At 39.1% G+C, this 19,641-nt stretch overlaps 1 protein-coding gene across 7 annotated transcripts in view; it reads right to left on the minus strand.

The window, feature by feature from the left end:
• Positions 1 to 19,641, minus strand: part of FAM13B (family with sequence similarity 13 member B) — an 89,281-nt gene that overhangs the window by 40,227 nt on the left and 29,413 nt on the right. For all 7 annotated transcript variants that reach the window (XM_027604875.2, XM_027604882.2, XM_027604878.2 and 4 more), the window contains one exon: positions 19,254 to 19,414. In XM_027604875.2, the coding sequence (XP_027460676.1) occupies positions 19,254 to 19,414 (161 nt within the window). The remainder of the gene's footprint in view (positions 1 to 19,253; positions 19,415 to 19,641) is intronic.

Raw genomic sequence — 19,641 nt, forward strand, 5'->3', positions numbered from 1 at the left:
AAATTGAACCAGGAAGAAATAGAAAACCTGAACAGACCTCTAACCACTAAGGAAATTGAAGCAGTCATCAAAAATCTCCCAAGAAAAAAAGCCCAGGGCCAGATGGCTTCCCAGGGGAATTCTATCAGACATTTCAAGAAGAATTAATACCTATTCTCCTGAAACTGTTCCAAAAAATAGAAATGGAAGGAAAACTTCCAAATTCATTTTATGAGGCCACCATTACCTTGATCCCAAAACCAGACAAAGACCCCATCAAAAAGGAGAATTACAGACCAACATCCTTGATGAACATGGGTGCAAAAATTCTCACCAAAATACTAGCCAACAGGATCCAACAGTACATTAAAAGGATTATTCACCATGACCAAGTGGGATTTATCCCTGGGCTGCAAGGCTGGTTCAACATCCACAAATCAATCAACGTGATACAATACATTAACAAAAGAAAGAACAAGAATCATATGATCCTCTCAATAGATGCAGAAAAAGCATTTGACAAAGTACAGCATCCTTTCTTGATCAAAACTCTTCAGAGTATAGGGATAGAGGGTACATACCTCAATATCATAAAAGCCATCTATGAAAAACCTACAGCGAATATCATTCTCAATGGGGAAAAGCTGAGAGCTTTTCCGCTAAGGTCAGGAACGCGGCAGGGATGTCCACTCTCACCACTGCTATTCAACATAGCATTAGAAGTCCTAGCCACAGCAATCAGACAACAAAAAGAAATCAAAGGCATCCAAATCGGCAAAGAGGAAGTCAAACTCTCACTCTTTGCAGATGATATGATACTGTATGTGGAAAACCCAAAAGACTCCACCCCAAAACTGCTAGAACTCATACAGGAATTCAGTCAAGTAGCAGGCTATAAAATCAATGCACAGAAATCAGTGGCATTCCTATACACCAACAACAAGATAGAAGAGAGACAAATCAAGGAGTCGATCCCATTCACAATTGCACCCAAAACCATAAGATACCTAGGAATAAATTTAACCAAAGAGGCAAAGGATCTGTACTCAGAAAACTATAAAATACTCAGAAAAGAAATTGAAGAAGACACAAAGAAATGGAAAAACGTTCCATGCTCATGGATTGGGAGAACCAACATTGTGAAGATGTCAATGCTACCTAGAGCAATCTACACATTCAATGCAATCCCCATCAAAATACCATCCACTTTTTTCGAAGAAATGGAACAAATAATCCTAAAATTTGTATGGAACCAGAAGAGACCCCGAATAGCCAGAGGAATATTGAAAAAGAAAAGCAAAGCTGGCGGCATCACAATTCCGGACTTCCAGCTCTATTACAAAGCTGTCATCGTCAAGACAGTATGGTACTGGCACAAAAACAGACACATAGATCAATGGAACAGAATCGAGAGCCCAGAGATGGACCCTCAACTCTATGGTCAACTTATCTTTGACAAAGCAGGAAAGAATGTCCAATGGAAAAAAGACAGTCTCTTCAACAAATGGTGTTGGGAAAATTGGACAGCCACATGCAGAAGAGTGAAACTGGACCATTTCCTTACACCACACACAAAAATAGACTCCAAATGGCTGAAAGACCTAAACGTGAGACAGAAGTCCATCAAAATCCTAAAGGAGAACACAGGTAGCAACCTCTTCGACCTCAGCCGCAGCAACTTCTTCCTAGAAACATCGCCAAAGGCAAGGGAAGCAAGGGCAAAAATGAACTATTGGGATTTCATCAAGATAAAAAGCTTCTGCACAGCAAAAGAAACAGTCCACAAAACCAAAAGTCAACCGACAGAATGGGAGAAAATAGTTGCAAATGACATATCAGATAAAGGGCTAGTATCCAAAATCTATAAAGAACTTATCAAACTCAACACCCAAAGAACAAATAATCCAATCAAGAAATGGGCAGAAGACATGAACAGACATTTTTCCAAAGAAGACATCCAAATGGCCAACAGACACATGAAAAAGTGCTCAACATCGCTCGGCATCAGGGAAATCCAAATCAAAACCTCAATGAGATACCACCTCACACCAGTCAGAATGGCTAAAATTAACAAGTCAGGGAACGACAGATGTTGGCGGGGATGTGGAGAAAGGGGAACCCTCCTACACTGTTGGTGGGAATGCAAGCTGGTGCAACCACTCTGGAAAACAGTATGGAGGTTCCTCAAACAGTTGAAATTAGAGCTACCATTCGATCCAGCAATTGCACTACTGGGTATTTACCCCAAAGATACAAATGTAGGGAGCCGAAGGGGTACGTGCACCCCAATGTTTATAGCAGCAATGTCCACAATAGCCAAACTGTGGAAAGAGCCAAGATGTCCATCGACAGATGAATGGATAAAGAAGATGTGGTATATATACACAATGGAATATTATGCAGCCATCAAAAGGAATGAGATCTTGCCATTTGCAACGACGTGGATGGAACTGGAGGGTGTTATGCTGAGTGAAATAAGTCAATCAGAGAAAGACATGTATCATATGACCTCACTGATAATGAGGAATTCTTAATCTCAGGAAACAAACTGAGTGTTACTGGAGTGGTTGGGGGTGGGAGGGATGGAGTGGCTGGGTGACAGACATTGGGGAGGGTATGTGTTATGGTGAGCGCTGTGAATTGTGCAAGACTATTGAATCACAGATCTGTACTTCTGAAACAAATAACGCAACATATTTTAAGAAAAAAGAAAAAGAAGAAGATAGCAGGAGAGGAAGAATGAAGGGGAGTAAGTCAGAGGGGGAGACGAACCATGAGAGATGATGGACTCTGAAAAAGAAACTGAGGGTTCTAGAGGGGAGGAGGGTAGGGGGATGGGTTAGCCTGGTGATGGGTATTAAAGAGGGCACATTCTGCATGGAGCACTGGGTGTTATGAACACACAATGAATCATGGAACACTACATCAAAAACAAATGATGTAATATATGGTGATTAACATAAGAATAAAAATTTTTTAAAAAATGTCTATGCTACCCAGAGCAATCTAAAACTTCAATGCCATCCCGATCAAAATTCCAATTACACTTTTCAAAGTACTGGAACAAACAATCCTAAAATTTGTATGGAATCAGAAAAGACCCCAAACCGCCAAGGAAATTCTGAAAAAGAAAAACAACACTGGGGGTATCACGTTGCCCGATTTCAAGTTATATTACAAAGCAGTGATCACCAAGACAGCATGGTACCGGCATAAAAATAGAAATAGAACAGAATAGAGAGCCCAGATATGGACCCTCAACTCTATGGTCAAAAAATCCTGACAAAGCAGGAAAAAATATGCAATGGAAAAAAAGACAGTCTCTTCAATAAATGGTTCTGGGAAAATTGGACAGGCACATGCAGAAAAATGAAACTTGACCATTCTCTAACACCATTCACAAAGATAAACTCAAAATGGATGAAAGACCTCAATGTGAGACAGGAATCCATCAAAATCCAGAACATAGGCAATAACCTCTTTGACATCGGTCACAGCAACTTCCTTCAAGATACATCTCCAAAAGCTAATGAAACAAAAACAAAAATGAACTTTTGGGACTTCATCAAGATAAAAAGCTTCTGCACAGCAAAGGAAATAGTCAACAAAACAAAGAGGCAACCCACAGAACGGGAGAAGATATTTGCAAATGACACTACAGATAAAGGACTGGTATCTAAGATCTATAAAGAACTTCTCAAATTCAACACCCAAAAAACAAATAATCAAGTCAAAAAATGGGCAGAAGACATGAAAAGACACTTCTCTGAAGAAGACATACAAATGGCTAACAGACACATGAAAAAATGTTCATCATCATTAGCCATCAGAGAAATTCAAATTAAAACCACACTGAGATACCACCTTACACCAGTCAGGATGGCAAAAATAGGGCAAGAAACAAATGTTGGAGAGGTTGTGGAGAGAGGGGAACCCTCCTACACTGTTGGTGGGAATGCAAGTTGGTACAGCCACTTTGGAAAACAGCATGGAGGTGCCTCAAAAAATTAAAAACAGAGCTACCCTATGAACCAGCAACTGCACTCCTGGGCATCTACCCCAAAGACACAGATGTAGTGAAAAGAAGGGCCATATGCTCCCCAATGTTCATAGCAGCGATGTCCACAATAGCCAAACTGTAGAAAGAGCAGAGATGACCTTCAGCAGATGAACGGATAAAGAAGATGTGGTCCATATATACAATGGAATATTACTCAGCCATCAGAAAGGATGAATACCCAACTTTTACATCAGCATGGATGGGACTGGAGGAGATTATGCTAAGTGAAATAAGTCAAGCAGAGAAAATCAATTATGATATGGTTTCACTTATTTGTGGAGGACATTAGGAGAAGGAAGGGAAAAATGAAGGGGGGGAAATCGGAGGGAGAGATGAACCATGAGAGACTATGGACTCTGGGAAACAAACTGAGGTTTTAGAGGGGAAGGGGGTGAGGGGATGGGTTAGCCCTGTGATGGGTATTAAGGAGGGCACGTACTGCATGGAGCACTGGCTGTTATACGAAAACAATGAATCGTGGATCACCACATGAAAACCTAATGATGTATTGTATGGTGACTAACATAACATAATAAAATTAAATTAAAAAAAAGAAGAAGATGTTGGGGGGCGGAGCAAGATGGCGGAGGAGTAGGAGACCTGGATTTCGTATGGTCTCAGGAATTCAGCTGAATAGGGATCAAACCATTCTGAACACCTACAAACTGAAGAGGAGATCGAAGATAAGAATAGTAACAACACTCTGAACAGAAAAGTGACCACTTTCTGGAAGATGGAGAAACTGAGTGCTGGAGTAGATTTACACTGTCCAAGATTCATAAAGCTGGTGTCATACACCATGATTTCTGCAAAATCCTACTGGTTACAAAGTCAATCTTATTTGATGGAGGAGGAGACTACACAAGTGCAAGAATATCAAGGGGAAAGGATCACTGGAGGTCAGAAAGCTTAGAAAAGTACCCAGCATATGGGTTGTCATTAGAGGGAAGGGCATGGAAGACACGTCAAAGAAGAAATGGAAGAGAAACATAGCTACATTTTTCCATAAGAAGAGAAAATACAAGAGCAGCAAACAAACATAGTCAAATGTTTTAGGACTTCATTTGAGAAAAAGACGACTTGGCTGGAAGATGCTTAAATCTGTGTTATGTGTTGGGTAATGTGTTATAGTCTTTCATTGAATTATCACTTTCCATCCTCAAAATATCTGTTGACAAAGATGTTATTTTTCCCTGTTTTGTAGATGAAGATAGAAAATTCAGAGATAGAAGTAAACAACTAGTGTGTGAAACTGTGGGTCAGTTTTTCCCTTTATATGCCAGAAGACAACTAAGGTCCTTTACAATAATAAACAGATTTTTATCTTTCTTTAAAAAAAAAAAAAGAAGAAGAAGATGTGGTATATATACACACATGGAATATTACTCAGCCATCAAAAAAATGAAATCTTGCCATTTGAAACGACATGGCTGGAACTAGAGGGTATTATGCTAACCAAACTAAGTCAATCAGAGAAAGACAATTATACAATCTCACTCATATGTGGAATTTAAGAAACAGACCTGAGCCGAAGGCAGACGCCTAACGACTGAGCCACCAGGCATCCCACCATAAGAGATTCTTAATCAGAGGAAACAAACTGAGGGTTGCTGGAGGGGAGCTGGGTGGGGAGATGAGGCAACTGGGTGATGGGCATTAAGGAGAACATGTGATGTAATGAGCGCTGGGTGTCATATAATACTAATGAATCACTGAACTCTACACCTCCGAAACTAATAATACACTATATGTTAACTGAATTTAAATTAGAAAAAGAAAAAAAGAAAAATATTCTCAAGGTTCTCTATAGGAAACCAAATAAACATCATTTACCAGTCATGCAGTAACCTTCAGGTCTCCCTCACAGCAAACACATGAACGGCAAATTGCACAAGTGCTTTATCAGACAACAGTAAGTCATCCTGGTTTGGCACACTTAACATTAACATCTCTCAGCTTTATTAAAAAAAATTAACTGCCAATATTATGCTAGTTTTCATGAATGGATTACTCTTAGTTCAAAATGCTTTCATGCTGATACCCTCAAGGTAAGTACTTAAAAACATTTTCAAACTTAAGTAACATTTTTGAACTTCATTTCTGAAGGAAACAGTGGGGAGAAAAATCACATATATGTGCACAAAGAAGAGTTTAGCCAGGGCCCATTTCTAGTAGTTTCAGGTGAAAGTTAGTATTTAGTGACTTCTGCAGAAAAAAACAAAAAAAGATAAACGAAGCTCTTTCTACAGAGTGCTTAAATGTCAATTTTAAGGTTAGATCTTTTTCTGTTATTTTGCTACAATGATTTGTTGTTTACATATAGGGCTGCCTATTTAATTGTAAAAGTTAAATCTTTACATGGTCTGATCAGTTATATTTTACTCAGTAATATTTGCAATTTCTAAGCTTAGATATAATGCATATTTATATGATTAAAAATATTTTTAATAACTGTAATCCACTGCCAGTGTAGTATGTTGAATGGTGTGAAGAAAATTTATAAATCCAACATCCTTCCCTTCAACATTTAATTTGTGATTTCTGGTGCGCTTTGACTTTACCTTACACCAAAATCTCAAGAAGTTCTAAAAAATAAAAAAATAAAAAAATTCATGGAAACAAATGAAAATGAAAACACACCTGTTCAAAACCTCTGGGATGCAGCAAAGGAGGACTTAAGAGGGAAGTATATAGCAATACAAACCTTTCTGAAGAAATAGGGAAGTTCTGAAATATACAACCTAACCTTAGACCTAAAGGAGCTGGAGAAAGAACAGCAAATAAAGCCTAAACCTAGCAGAAGGTAATTAATAAAAATTAGAGCAGAAATCAATGAAACAGAAACCAAAAGAACAGTAGAACAGATCAATGAAATGAGGAGCTGGTTCTTTGAAAGAATTAATAAGATTGATAAGCCCCAGGCCAGACCTATCAAAAAGAAAAGAGGAAGGACCCAAATTAATAAAACCATGAATGAAAGAGGAGAGATCATAACCAACACCAAGGAAATATAAACAATATTAAGAACATATCTTGAGCAACTATATGCCAAAAAATTAGGCAATCTGGAAGAAATGAATGCATTTCTGGAAACTTATAAAATACCAAAACTGAAACAGGAAGAAATAAAAACCCTGAAGAGACCCAAAGCCAGCAAAGAAACCGAAGCAGTAATCAAAAATCTCTCAACAAACAAAAGTCCAGGGCTGGATGGCTTCCCAGGGGAATTCTACCACACGTTTATTTTATTTTTTTTTTTAAGATTTTATTTATTTGACAGAGACAGAGAGAGGGAGCAAGGGAGCACAAGCAGGAGGAGCAGAAGAGAGAGAGTGAGAAGTAGGCTCCCTGCTGAGCAGGGAGCCCGATGCAGGGCTCAATTCCAGGACCCTGAGATCACGATGACCTGAGCCGAAGGCAGACGCTTAACCAACTGAGCCACCCAGATGCCCCTCTACCACACATTTAAAGAAGAATTAATACCTATTCTTCTTAAGCTGTGTCAAAAAAAAGACATGGAAGGAAAACTTCCAAACTCTTTCTATGAGGCCAGCATTACCTTGATCCTAAAATGAGACAAAGACCCCATGAAAAAGGAGAATTACAGACCAATATCCCTGATGAGCATGGATGCAAAAATTCAAGATACTAGCCAATAGGTCCAACAGTACATTAAATGGATTATTCACCACCACCAAGTGGGGTTTATTCCTGGGCTGCAAGGTTGGTTCAACAACTGTAAATCAATCAATGTGATACACTACATTAATAAAAGAAAGGATAAAAACCATAGAATTCTCCCAATAGATGCAGAAAAAGCATTTGACAAAGTATAGCATCCTTTCTTGATTAAAACTCTCCAGAGTATAGGGATAGAAGGAACATACCTCAGTATCATAAAAACCATATACAAAAAGCCCACAACGAATATCATTCTCAACAGGGAAAAACTGAGAGTTTTTCCCCTAAGGTCAGGAACATGGTAGGGATGTCCACTATCACCACTGTTGTTCAACACAGTACTAGGAGTCCAAGCCTCAGCAATCAGACAACAAAAAGAAAAAGCATCCAAACTGGCAAAGAAGAAGTCAAACTCTCACTATTTGCAGATGACATGATACTCTATGTGGAAAACCCAAAAGACTCCACCCCAAAATTGCTAGAACTCATATAGGAATTCAGCAAAGTGGCAGGATACAAAATCGATGCACAGAAATCAGTTGCATTTCTATACACCAACAACGAGACAGAAGAAAGAGAAACTAAGGAGTTGATCCTATTTACAACTGAACCAAAAACCGTAAGACACCTAGGAACAGGGGCGCCTGAGTGACTCAGTCGTTAAGCACCTGCCTTCGGCTCAGATCATGATCCCAGAGTCCTGAGATCGAGCCCCACATTGGGCTCCCTGCTCCACCAGGAGTCTGCTTCTCCCTCTCCCACTCCCCCTGCTTGTGTTCCCTCTCTCACTGTGTCTCTCTCTGTCAAATAAATCAATAAGATCTTTTTTTAAAACAAAAAAAGATACCTAAGAATAAACCTAACCAAAGAGGCAAAGGATCTCAGAAAACTATAGAACACTCATTAAAAAAATTGGGGAAGACACAAAGAAATGAAAAAACGTTCCATGCTCATGGACTGGAAGAACAAATATTGTTAAATGTCTATGCTACCTAGAGCAATCTATACATTCAATGCAATCCCTATCAAAATGCCATCAACTTTTTCACAGAGCTGGAACAAATAATCCTAAAATTTGTATGGAACCAGAAAAGACCCCAAATACCCAGAAGAATGTTGAAAAAGAAAAGCAAAGCTGGTGGCATCACAATTCCAGACTTCAAGCTCTATTACAAAGCTGTCATCTTCAAGACAGTATGGTACTGGCACAAAAACAGACACGTAGATCAACGGAACAGAATAGAGAATCCAGAAATGGACCCTCAACTCTGTGGTCAACTAATCTTCGACAAAGCAGGAAAGAATATCCCATGGAAAAAGGACAGTCTCTTCAACAAATGGTGTTGGGAAAATTGGACAGCCACGTGCAGAAGAATGAAACTGGACCATTTTCCTGCACCATAGACAAAAATAGACTCAAAATGGATGAAAGACCTAAATGTGAGACAGGAACCCACTAAAATCCTAGAGGACAACATAGGCAGCGACTTCTGTGACCTTGGCCGCAGGAACTTCTCACTAGACATGTCTCCAAAGGCAAGGGAGACAAAGGCAAAAATGAACTACTGGGACTTCAACAAGATAAAAACTTTTTGCACAGAAAAGGAAACAGTCAACAAAACCAAAAGACACCCTATAGAATGGGAGAAGGTATTTACAAATGTCTTACCAGATAAAGGGCTAGTATCCAAGATCTATAAAGAACTTATCAAACTCAACACCCAAAGAACAAATAATCCAATCAAGAAATGGGCAGAAGACATGAACAGACATTTCTACAAAGAAGACATCCAAATGGCCAACATACATAAAAAAATGCTCACCATCATTCAGCATCAGGGAAATACAAATCAAAACCACATTGAGATACCATCTCACACCAGTCAGAATGGCTAAAATTAACGAGTCAGGAAACAAATATTGGCAAGGATGCGGAGAAGGGGAACCCTCTTACACTCTTGATGGGAATGCAAGCTGGTACAGCCTTACTCTGGAAAACAGTATGGCAGTTCCTCAAGAAGTTAAAAATAGAGCTACCCTAGGACCCAACAATTGCAATACTAGGAATTTACCCCAAAGATCAAAATGTAGTGATCGAAAGGGGCACCTGCACCCCAATGTTTATAGCAGCAATGTCCACAATAGCCAAGTATGGAAAGAGCCCAGAAGTCCATCGACAGATGAATGGATGAAGAAGATGTGGTGTGTATATGTATACATACACATACACAATGGAATAGTACTCAGCCATCAAAAAAGGAAATCTTGGGGCACCTGGGTGGCTCAGTGGGTTAAGCGTCTGCCTTCAACTTGGGTCATGATCCCAGTATCCTGGGATCGAGCCCCGCATCAGGCTCCCTGCTCAGTGGAGAGCCTGCTTCTCCCTCTCCCACTGCCCCTCCCCCCAGCTCATGCTCTCTCGCTCTACCTCAAATAAATAAAAATCTTAAAAAAAAATAAAATTTTATTTAATTTAAAAAAAGGAAATCTTACTACTTGCAATGACGCAAATGGAACTATAGGGTATTATGCTAAGCAAAAGAAGCCAATCAGAGAAAGAAAATTATATGATTTCACTCATATGTGGAATTTAAGAAACAAAACAGAGGAGCATAGGGGAAGAGGGGGAAAAAATAAAACAAGATGAAATCAGAGGGAGACAAACCATAAGAGACTCTTAATCACTGGAAACAAACTGGGGGTTGCTCAAGGGGAGGGGGGTTGGGGGATGGGATAACTGAGTGATGGACATTAAGTGCTCATTACACATGATGTAATGAGCAATGGGTGTTATATACAACTGATGAATCACTGAACTCTACCTCTGAAACTAATAATATACTATATGTCAACTGAATTTAAATAATAAGAAAAAAAATTTTTTAAGGCTATGTACTGACCAAAAGAAAGTCAACATAGTGGTTTCCTTTAGTGGGTGAGAGGTGGGTGGAGATCAGGATTGTGAGAACTACTGGGGTGCTATCAGTGTTTATTTCTACATCTGGCTGGTGGTTACACAGGTAGACAGATGCTTTGACTAACTTGGTTTTGTTATACATTTGTTTTATGCCTATTTCTGTATATATGATTTATTTTCCAATTTTTTTTAAAAAGCTTTTAAAAAATAGATTTCTGGGGCCCTCCCCAAATCTCTGAGGTAGGGCCCGAAAGTCTACATTTTTTATAAGCACCAGTGATGACTCTTATCCATACTAATAAGTTAAAGAAGTTAAAGTTGCTAGATCAATTTCCACCCTTTATTTTTTTTTAAAGATTTTATTTATTTATTTGAGAGAGAGAATGAGATAGATAGAGAGAGTACGAGAGGGGGGAGTCAGAGGGAGGGGCAGACTCCCCGCTGAGCAAGGAGCCCGATGCGGAACTCGATCCCGGGACTCCAGGATCATGACCTAAGCCGAAGGCAGTCGCTTAACCAACTGAGCCACCCAGGTTCCCAATTTCCACCCTTTAAAATGACTAAACTTTAATAAAATGTTCCAGTTATCCAAAAGAGCCAAAAAGAGGAAAAGTTCTAATGGTCATATATTGGATGGATAGGCAGAGGAATTAATCATTTTGTTTTCTATCCCCTTTTCAAGATTTTATTTATTTGTCAGAGAGAGAGAGAGAGAGGGAAAGAGTGAGAGCACAAAAGCAGGGGGAGCAGCAAGCAGAGGGAGAAGCAAGCTTCCTGCTGAGCAGGGAGCCGGATGTGGGACTTGATCCCAGGACTGGGATCACGACCTGAGCCAAAGGCAGACGCTTAACCAACTGAGCCACCCAGGCGTCCCTGTTTTCTACCCTTTTAATGATACTGTAACAATAAAGGTTCTTTAGTCCCAAAGAATATGCAGGGACAATCAAATAAACAGCTTTCAATAAACCCTCTTCCCACCCCGAAAAACCGTAGTAAATAAATCCAATAAATAGATTTTGCACTTTTAAGTCAGATTGTCACTTAAAGGCTACAAACTTGACTGTACAACTTCACTCTCCGAGCTTGTAAAGGACAAAGGAATGATTTGGTTGTCAGATTTCAAAGAATTTAATTATTCTATATTTTCAGACTGTAGCCAATTTCTTTGGGTAGAAAGCATTTATGCACAAACCATGGCTAACACTTATCTATGGCTGTAAAAACTATCAGTACAGTTATGCCATCTGTATCAGCAACAAAATAGCAGTGGTATCATAAGGATGTGAGTTCTGATTAATAAAGACACAAGAAAAATAATCGCAGACAAATTTAAGGTCAAATTACTTACGTACTATATAGACAAATACCATAAAGACCACCTTTATGCTAATTGTTTTCACTAAACCCCCCAAAAAAGACCAGACTAAAAGAACCAACAATAAATTACAAGGGTCATGCATATTTTAGAGTCCTCAGTCAAGTATAATGCTAAAAGATTATAGTCATTCTCTGACCTTTTTCTCCCTTCTGTTAACTTTATATTTAAATCTACCTACAATCACATAATCTTCTTGAGAACATTACATAAAATCAATCTTGCAGCCATTTATTCCAATTACGAGATTCTGTAATTCAAATACAGTGACCACAGGGAAATATTATTATTTCAATTTCCCAATTACAAATATTTAATGTTACAAATAACACTTCAATAGAAGTACTGTAACTCTGCTTCAATTAAATCTGATACAGATCATTTTACCTGTGCAACAGAGCTCTGCAAGCCATTCTGAATCCATGGCATCTCCCAACAAAAACATCAGATAAAGAGACTTCAAACACCATGAAGGATGGTGATGGGCTTATAAAAACTGCCGAGCAATTATCAGAGCTGCAGTCTAAATGGAAGCAGGCTGCAACATGAGGTCACTACTGACAAGGCGAGACCTAATCAAGAGTCCACAAATTTCTTCCCAAGTCTGTGCAATTTTGCAGGACATAGGAAAAAGGGGACAAAATTTTGAATATGGGTAGAAGTTCTATAGGAATATTTAAGCCTAATCCAATGTAAAGCAGAAAAACCAATCTGTTTGTTTTCATAAGCCATACTACACTATTCAAGGATATGTTATGACAAATATGAAATTGATAAAACAGATGTACAACAGGTACAGTACTACTACTGTTCACTTATTATCCATATTTGGAAAAGCATTAGTGGTTAATTTTTCTAATCTAAAATTAGGATGATTTCCATATAATTTATGCTAAAACCACACCAAAATTATCATTTTAAAAAATGGTGATTTCAAAAAGTAAATATGTTTAAAAAAACAAAAATCATATATCCCTTTCAAGCCAAAAGCAAAAACCCTTTCTTCACTTTCCCCATCAACTTGGGAATATCCTATACCTATGACAAGAATAAAATGAAAGAAAGATTCCTTACTATTATAAAGTCAGTTAAGTTATAATAACCGCAAGTCTTTAAAATATTAAATGCAGGCAACCCTCTCGGGTCCCCTCCCTCTTTGGAAGCTTTATATTTATCACTCAATAAACTTTACTATTGCTCAATAAACTTTGTTTTACTGACCACCAAAAAATAATAATAATAAAATAAAAATAAAATAAAATATTAAATGCATCATTTATAGGGCAAGGGCACAGAGAAGAGAAACTATCAATATCTATTATGCTCTGGTACTTTAAAGGAACTTTCACTTTAATAAACCTTTCTTATGGGGGCAACCTGGGTGGCTCAGTCGTTAAGCCTCTGCCTTCCGCTCAGATCATGATCCCAGGGTCCTGGGATCGAGCCCCGAATCGGGCTCCCTACTCAGCTGGAAGCCTGCCTCTCCCTCTCCCACTACCCTTGCTTGTGTTCCCTCTCTTGTTGTCTCTAATAAATAAATAAAATCTTTAAAAAAAATAAAACTTTCTTATGAACTAGAGCATAAATTCTACTTTTTTCCACCCAATATTTCTGATACTTCCACCAAAGTACATTCTCCTCCTAAGTGGAACCCAGCTAGTGAAAACATGGTGAATTGGGGTGCCTGGGGGACTCAGTTGTTAAGCGTTTGCCTTCGGCCAGGTCATGATCCCAGGGTCCTAGGATCGAGCCCCCGCATCAGGCTCCCTGCTCTGTGGGAAGCCTGCTTCTTCCTCTCCCACTCCCCCTGCTTGTGTTCCCTCTCTCACTGTGTCTGTCAAATAAGTAAATAAATCTTTAAAAAAGAAAACACGGTGAATTGATAAAAATCTGCTAAATGAATATTTTGCAAACTATCTGATTCAATGGATGAAAGAAAAGGGAAAAAGTTATGACTACTTTTTTCACCCATCTGTAGTCAGGTGAAGGTCCATTTCCTCAGCAATAAGGCATCCACAGAATGAAGTTGGAGAGACTAATCTCAAAACCCTAAACTCAAAGCTCTTCCTCAATCACTACACCTTCTTTTCTGCATTGTATCAAAAAGAACAAACCATCAGAAACCAATGAACTCACAAAAATGAAGCCTTAGTGGGGCACTTCGGTGGTTCAGTTGGTTAAGCATTTGCCTTCAGCTCAGGTTATGATCTCTGGGTCCTGGGATCGAGTTCCGCATCAGGATTCCTGCTCATCGGGGCGTCTGCTTCTCTCTCCCTCCCCCCTCTCTGCCCCACCCAACCGCTCATTCTCTCTCTCTCTCTCTCAAATAAAGTCTTAAAAAAGAAAAAAAGAAGAAGCCCCAGCACCAATAGCCCATAAAAACAATACTGAAATTTCCATTTCTAAATTCCAAGTTTTAGCAAAGCATTAAAAGCACAACTGTGGGGATGCCTGGATGATTCAGTCAGTTAAGCATCCCACTTTTGATTTCAGCTCAGGTCATGATCTCGGGGTCATGGGATCCAGCCCCGTGTCAGGTTCCTCTGGGTGTGAAGCCTGCTTGGGATTCTCTCTCCCCCTCTGCTCCCCAACCCACACGCACTCTTTCTCTCTCAAAGAAAAAAAAGGGGGGCAGCACAACTATAAACGAATGCCAATTAACTTTTTGATGTGTAGTTCTGTAAACATGAGTATAAATTAAAATTGCCTAAACCTCAAGCCTACCTAAAAGATTATGAGGCACAAATTAAAAAACGTTGAGAACTTTTTCAAAACTCTCCCACCTCTTTTTAAATTTTTTAAAGGTCGGGGCGCCTGGGTGGCTCAGTCAGTGAAGTGTCTGCCTTCAGCTCAGGTCATGATCCCAGGGTCCTGGGATCGAGTCCCCACACTGGGCTCCCTGCTCAGCAGGGAGTCTGCTTGTCCCTCTCCCTCTTCCCCTCCCCGCACCTCATGCTTTCTAATAAATAAAATCTTTTTTTTAATATTTTATTTATTTATTTGACAGAGAGAGAGAAAGCACAAGCAGGGGGAGCAGCAGGCAGAGGGAGAGGGAGAAGCAGGCTCCCCACTGATCAAGGAGCCGGACGCAGGGCCTGATCCCAGGACCCTGAGATCATGACCCGAGCCGAAGGCAGACACCCAACCAACTGAGCCACCCAGGTACCCCAAATAAATAAAATCTTTAAAAAAAATTTTTAAAAGGTAAAAATTCTCCTAAAATCTGTACATTTAAATAGCAAAGCTAAGTAACAGATAAATAGGTAGATAAAAAACAATTCTTTATCTATGGATAAAAGGTACTTTGAAACTGATCTTGAGATTTCCATGGAACTCATGGACAAGACCGATGCTTTTTGTGTACTCTAAGCTACTTAAACCTAAACCCCACCATTTTTTTCTCTCTGCAGTCAGGTCAAACTGTCACAAAATACGACTAATAGCAAACAATATAAAGAAATAACAGATGTTGGGGTGTGGCTCAGTTAAGTATCTATCTGCCTTTGGCTCAGGTCATGATCCCAGGATCCTGGGATCTGAGCCCTGTTTGCTCAGCAGGGAGCCTGCTTCTCCCTCTTCCTCTGCCCCTTCCCCCCCCCCTTGGGCACATGTACGCATGCTCAAATAAATAAAATCTTAAAAAAGAAAAAGAAAGAGGGGCGACTGGGTGGCTCAGTCGTTAAGCATCTGCTGGGCTCGGGTCATGATCCCAGGGTCCTGGGATCAAGCCCCGCATCAGGCTCCCTGCTCAGCGGGAAGCTTACTTCTCCCTCCCCCTTTCCCCCTGCTTGTGTTCCCTCTCTCGCTGTCTCTCTCTGTCAAATAAATAAAAAATCTTTAAAAATAAAAAAAATTTTTTTTGAAAAAGAGAGAAAAGAGAGAAGGAACGAACAGATGCATAAACAGACCAATCAATACCACCGCTACATAAATATTTAAACCACTGGCTGTCAAAGGATGGTCTGTGAACCAAAAGACCAAAACTATTTTCATAATATTTGCCTTTTTCACTGTGCTGACATTTGCATGATGATACAAAATCAATGGTAGAAAAAAATGCTTGAGGTCTTATAAATCCAGGCAAGGGGTACCAGAATGTACCATCGCCACTGCATTCTTTACCAGAAAACCACCTGTAATTTTTTTTTAAGATTTTATTTATTTATTTGACAGAGAGACAGTGAGAACAGGAACACAAGGAGGGGGAGTGGGAGAGGGAGAAGCAGGCTTCAAGCCATGCACAGAGCCCAATATGGGGCTCGGTCCCAGGATGCTGGGATCATGACCTGAGCTGAAGGCAGGCACCTAACAACTAAGCCACCCAGGTGCCCCGCCACCTGTAATTTTTTTAAAAGGGGACAAGTCTTTGGGGCGCCTGGGTGGCTCAGTTGGTTAAGCGACTGCCTTTGGCTCAGGTCATGATCCTGGAGTCCCTGGATCGAGTCCCGCATCGGGCTCCCTGCTCAGCAGGGAGTCTGCTTCTCCCTCTAACCTTCCCCCCTCTCATGTACTCTCTCATTCTCGCTCTCTCAAATAAATAAATCTTTTTAAAAAATAAATAAATAAAAATAAAAGGGGACAAGTCCTTGATGAAGAAGCAGTGAAAATTATTAATTTTACTCAGCCCTGAATACACTTAATTTTAGTATTTGGTATGACAAAATGGGAAGCACACATAAAACACTTCTGCTGCATAGCATAGTACAATGCTTGTCTTGTTTGAACTGCGAGCTGAAGTTTTATCATGGAACACCATTTTCAACTGAAAGATAGGCTGACAAAAACTATGGTTATTCCAACCTAAATATCTGGCAGAATGAGCAAGACTGAGACTTCAAGAAAAGCAAGAGACAGTATTGATAAAATTTGAGTTTTCAAGCAAAAGTTTGAATTCTGGAAAATCTTATTTTTACCATAAACTCATTAATGTCCCAATACTTAAAAGATGTTTTTGATATAATCAGTGGTAATATTAAAGAATGTGAACTGTTGATATTATGTAACAAAATGTATCATCATTTGGAAGAGCTGAATAACTCCCTGAAGCCGCATTTTCTAAATGCCCAATATACTATGTGACAAAATCAAGCATGAATAAAATAATCAGCACCAGACAGACCAAAAGATCAGAGCTGAAAAATTCACAGAAAATGGTTTCAGGTTCGTAATACAAATAACTTTGAAGAAGCTGCTACTTACTGTGTGTTGGCCTATTATCAAAGAAGAATGGACACAATTATCTGGAGAGGCTATAAATGTTCTATTTCCCACTACCTACTGGTGTGATGGCAAATTTTCTTCACATACTTTAACCAAAATAACATACAGCAAGGAACACAATACAGAGGAAAATACAAGAATTCAGCTGTCTTCTACTAAGCCAGACATTAAAGACATATCTACCGTAAAAATATAAAACAAGCCACTAAAAAATTTTTCACTAAAAAGTTTTTTGGAGATTTTGGAAAACATAGTTACATTTAAAAATTTTACATTAACAGGGCCCCTGGGTGCCTCAGATGGTTAAGCGTCTGCCTTCGGCTCAGGTCATGATCTCGAGGTCCTAGGATAGAGCCCCATGTCCCGCTCCCAGCTCAGTGGGGCATTGGCTACTCCCTCTCCCTCTGCTTCTACCCCTACTTGTGCTCTCTCTCTCAAATGAATAAATAAAATCTTTAAAAAAAATTAAAAAATAAAAATTTTACATTAACATGTAATGGGTTTATTGCTACTTTAAAAATATAAATTTCTCAGTTTTAATTCCTTATAGAGTAAATGCCAACAGATATAATCCACAGAAACAAAAGTTCTTTGGGTCCTAAATAATTTTTAAGTGTAAGGGGGTTATAAGATCAGAAAGTTTGAGAACTGCTGACCTAAAACTAATGAAGGAGGAGGAATTTTTCAATCAAAAAACTGTTAGGTTAAAAAAAAAATATATGCTAAGGGCTTGTGCATTCTAGGGGTATTTCTCCCCTATTTTTCTTTCATCCATGGTGGACAATCAAAGAATGTATTTTTTTTACCTTCATGAAATCAATCAGCCAAAACCTCTCTGCCTGCTGCTCCCCCTGCTTATGCGCTCGCTCACTCTTGGACAAATAAATAAATCTTAAAAAATAAATAAATAAATAATAAAGCTTCCTAAACAGTGTATCCAATGACTCCACCTATGCCCTAAGATAGTGCCTCTACCCTACCACATTTACGAAGTTTACACAGTATGCCATGTAAATAGTATCCCTTCATACATGAAAAGATTGGAAAGAATTATCTTAATGCATCACACAGTTCTCTCCTTATAGCCTAACAACCTAGTAGTAGCCTAGAAGTTGGAAATACAAGTCAATTCAATCACTGTATCTTTCCATTTCCAAAGGTTCTTACATTTTACCCAACTCAACTAAAACATACTAAAAATACAAACTTTAAGAAGAAATGTAAAAGGTTATATCTTGAAAAAAAACGTATGTATGTATGTGTGTATACATATATATGTATACACACACACACACATATATATAAATGCTAGGGGCTCCTGGGTGGCTCAGTTGGTTGAGCGTCTGCCTTCAGCTCAGGTCATGATCCCAGGGTCCTGGGATCGAGCCCCACCTCAGGCTCCCTGCTCAGTGGGAAATCTGCTTCTCCCTCTCCCTCTGCTGCTCCCCCTGCTTGTGCTCTCTCACCCTCTCTCTCTCTCTCTCAAATAAATAAAATCTTTAAAAAAAAAGAGAGAGAGAAGTATAAAGGCTAATATCTGAAATTTTCTTAGCAAGTTTGCTTAAAATTTTGTTGTTCTTTTTCATTCACAAATCAATCTTTTTTTTTTTTTTTAAAGAGAGTGAGCAAAAGAGAGACCTGAGCCGAAGGCAGACACTTAACTGACTGAGCTACCCAGGAGCCCCCATACACAAATCAATCTTTCACACATTGTTACAATTTGCATGATTTAGTGCTTCAGCGTATCTACATCTAGAATAAAACGTTCAAAGGCTAAGGTTCTTGGGCGCCTGGGTGGCTCAGTTGGTTAAGCAACTGCCTTCGGCTCGGGTCATGATCCTGGAGTCCCAGGATCGAGTCCCACATCGGGCTCCCTGCTCAGCAGGGAGTCTGCTTCTCCCTCTGACCCTCTTCCCTCTCATGCTCTCTATCTTTCATTCTCTCTCTCTCTCTCTCTCAAATAAATAAATAAATAAATCTTTAAAAAAAAAAAAAAGCTAAGGTTCTTTCTGAAATACTACCTTGTTGATGCTGTAACACTATTTGGTTCCATGATGTTTTCAGTCATCCTTAATTGTACCACCTCTGCCATGTCACTTGATTTTTCTGCACCCTCTTCTGGAAGTTCTTCTATATGTTCCAGCTTTTCATCTTCCTCTTCTTCCTCAGAAAGTTCATTAACCTATATAAATAAGAGGAAATTGAAAATCAAAATTTAATACAACTGTTAATTGACATTATCTAAGATATACTATTCTAAGCAAATTTTAACACAAACAACTCATTTTTTACTTCATTTCCTAGGACTAATTTTCCTAACGGAATAATTGCCAACTCTCCCATATTAGAAGAAAACCACAAACCAAACTTAACATTTTAAAGCACAAAGCGATGATTACCTTAGTATAT

The sequence above is a fragment of the Zalophus californianus genome, chromosome 5 (assembly GCF_009762305.2).
Source record: "Zalophus californianus isolate mZalCal1 chromosome 5, mZalCal1.pri.v2, whole genome shotgun sequence".
In the NCBI taxonomy this organism is placed as follows: Eukaryota; Metazoa; Chordata; class Mammalia; order Carnivora; family Otariidae; genus Zalophus; species Zalophus californianus.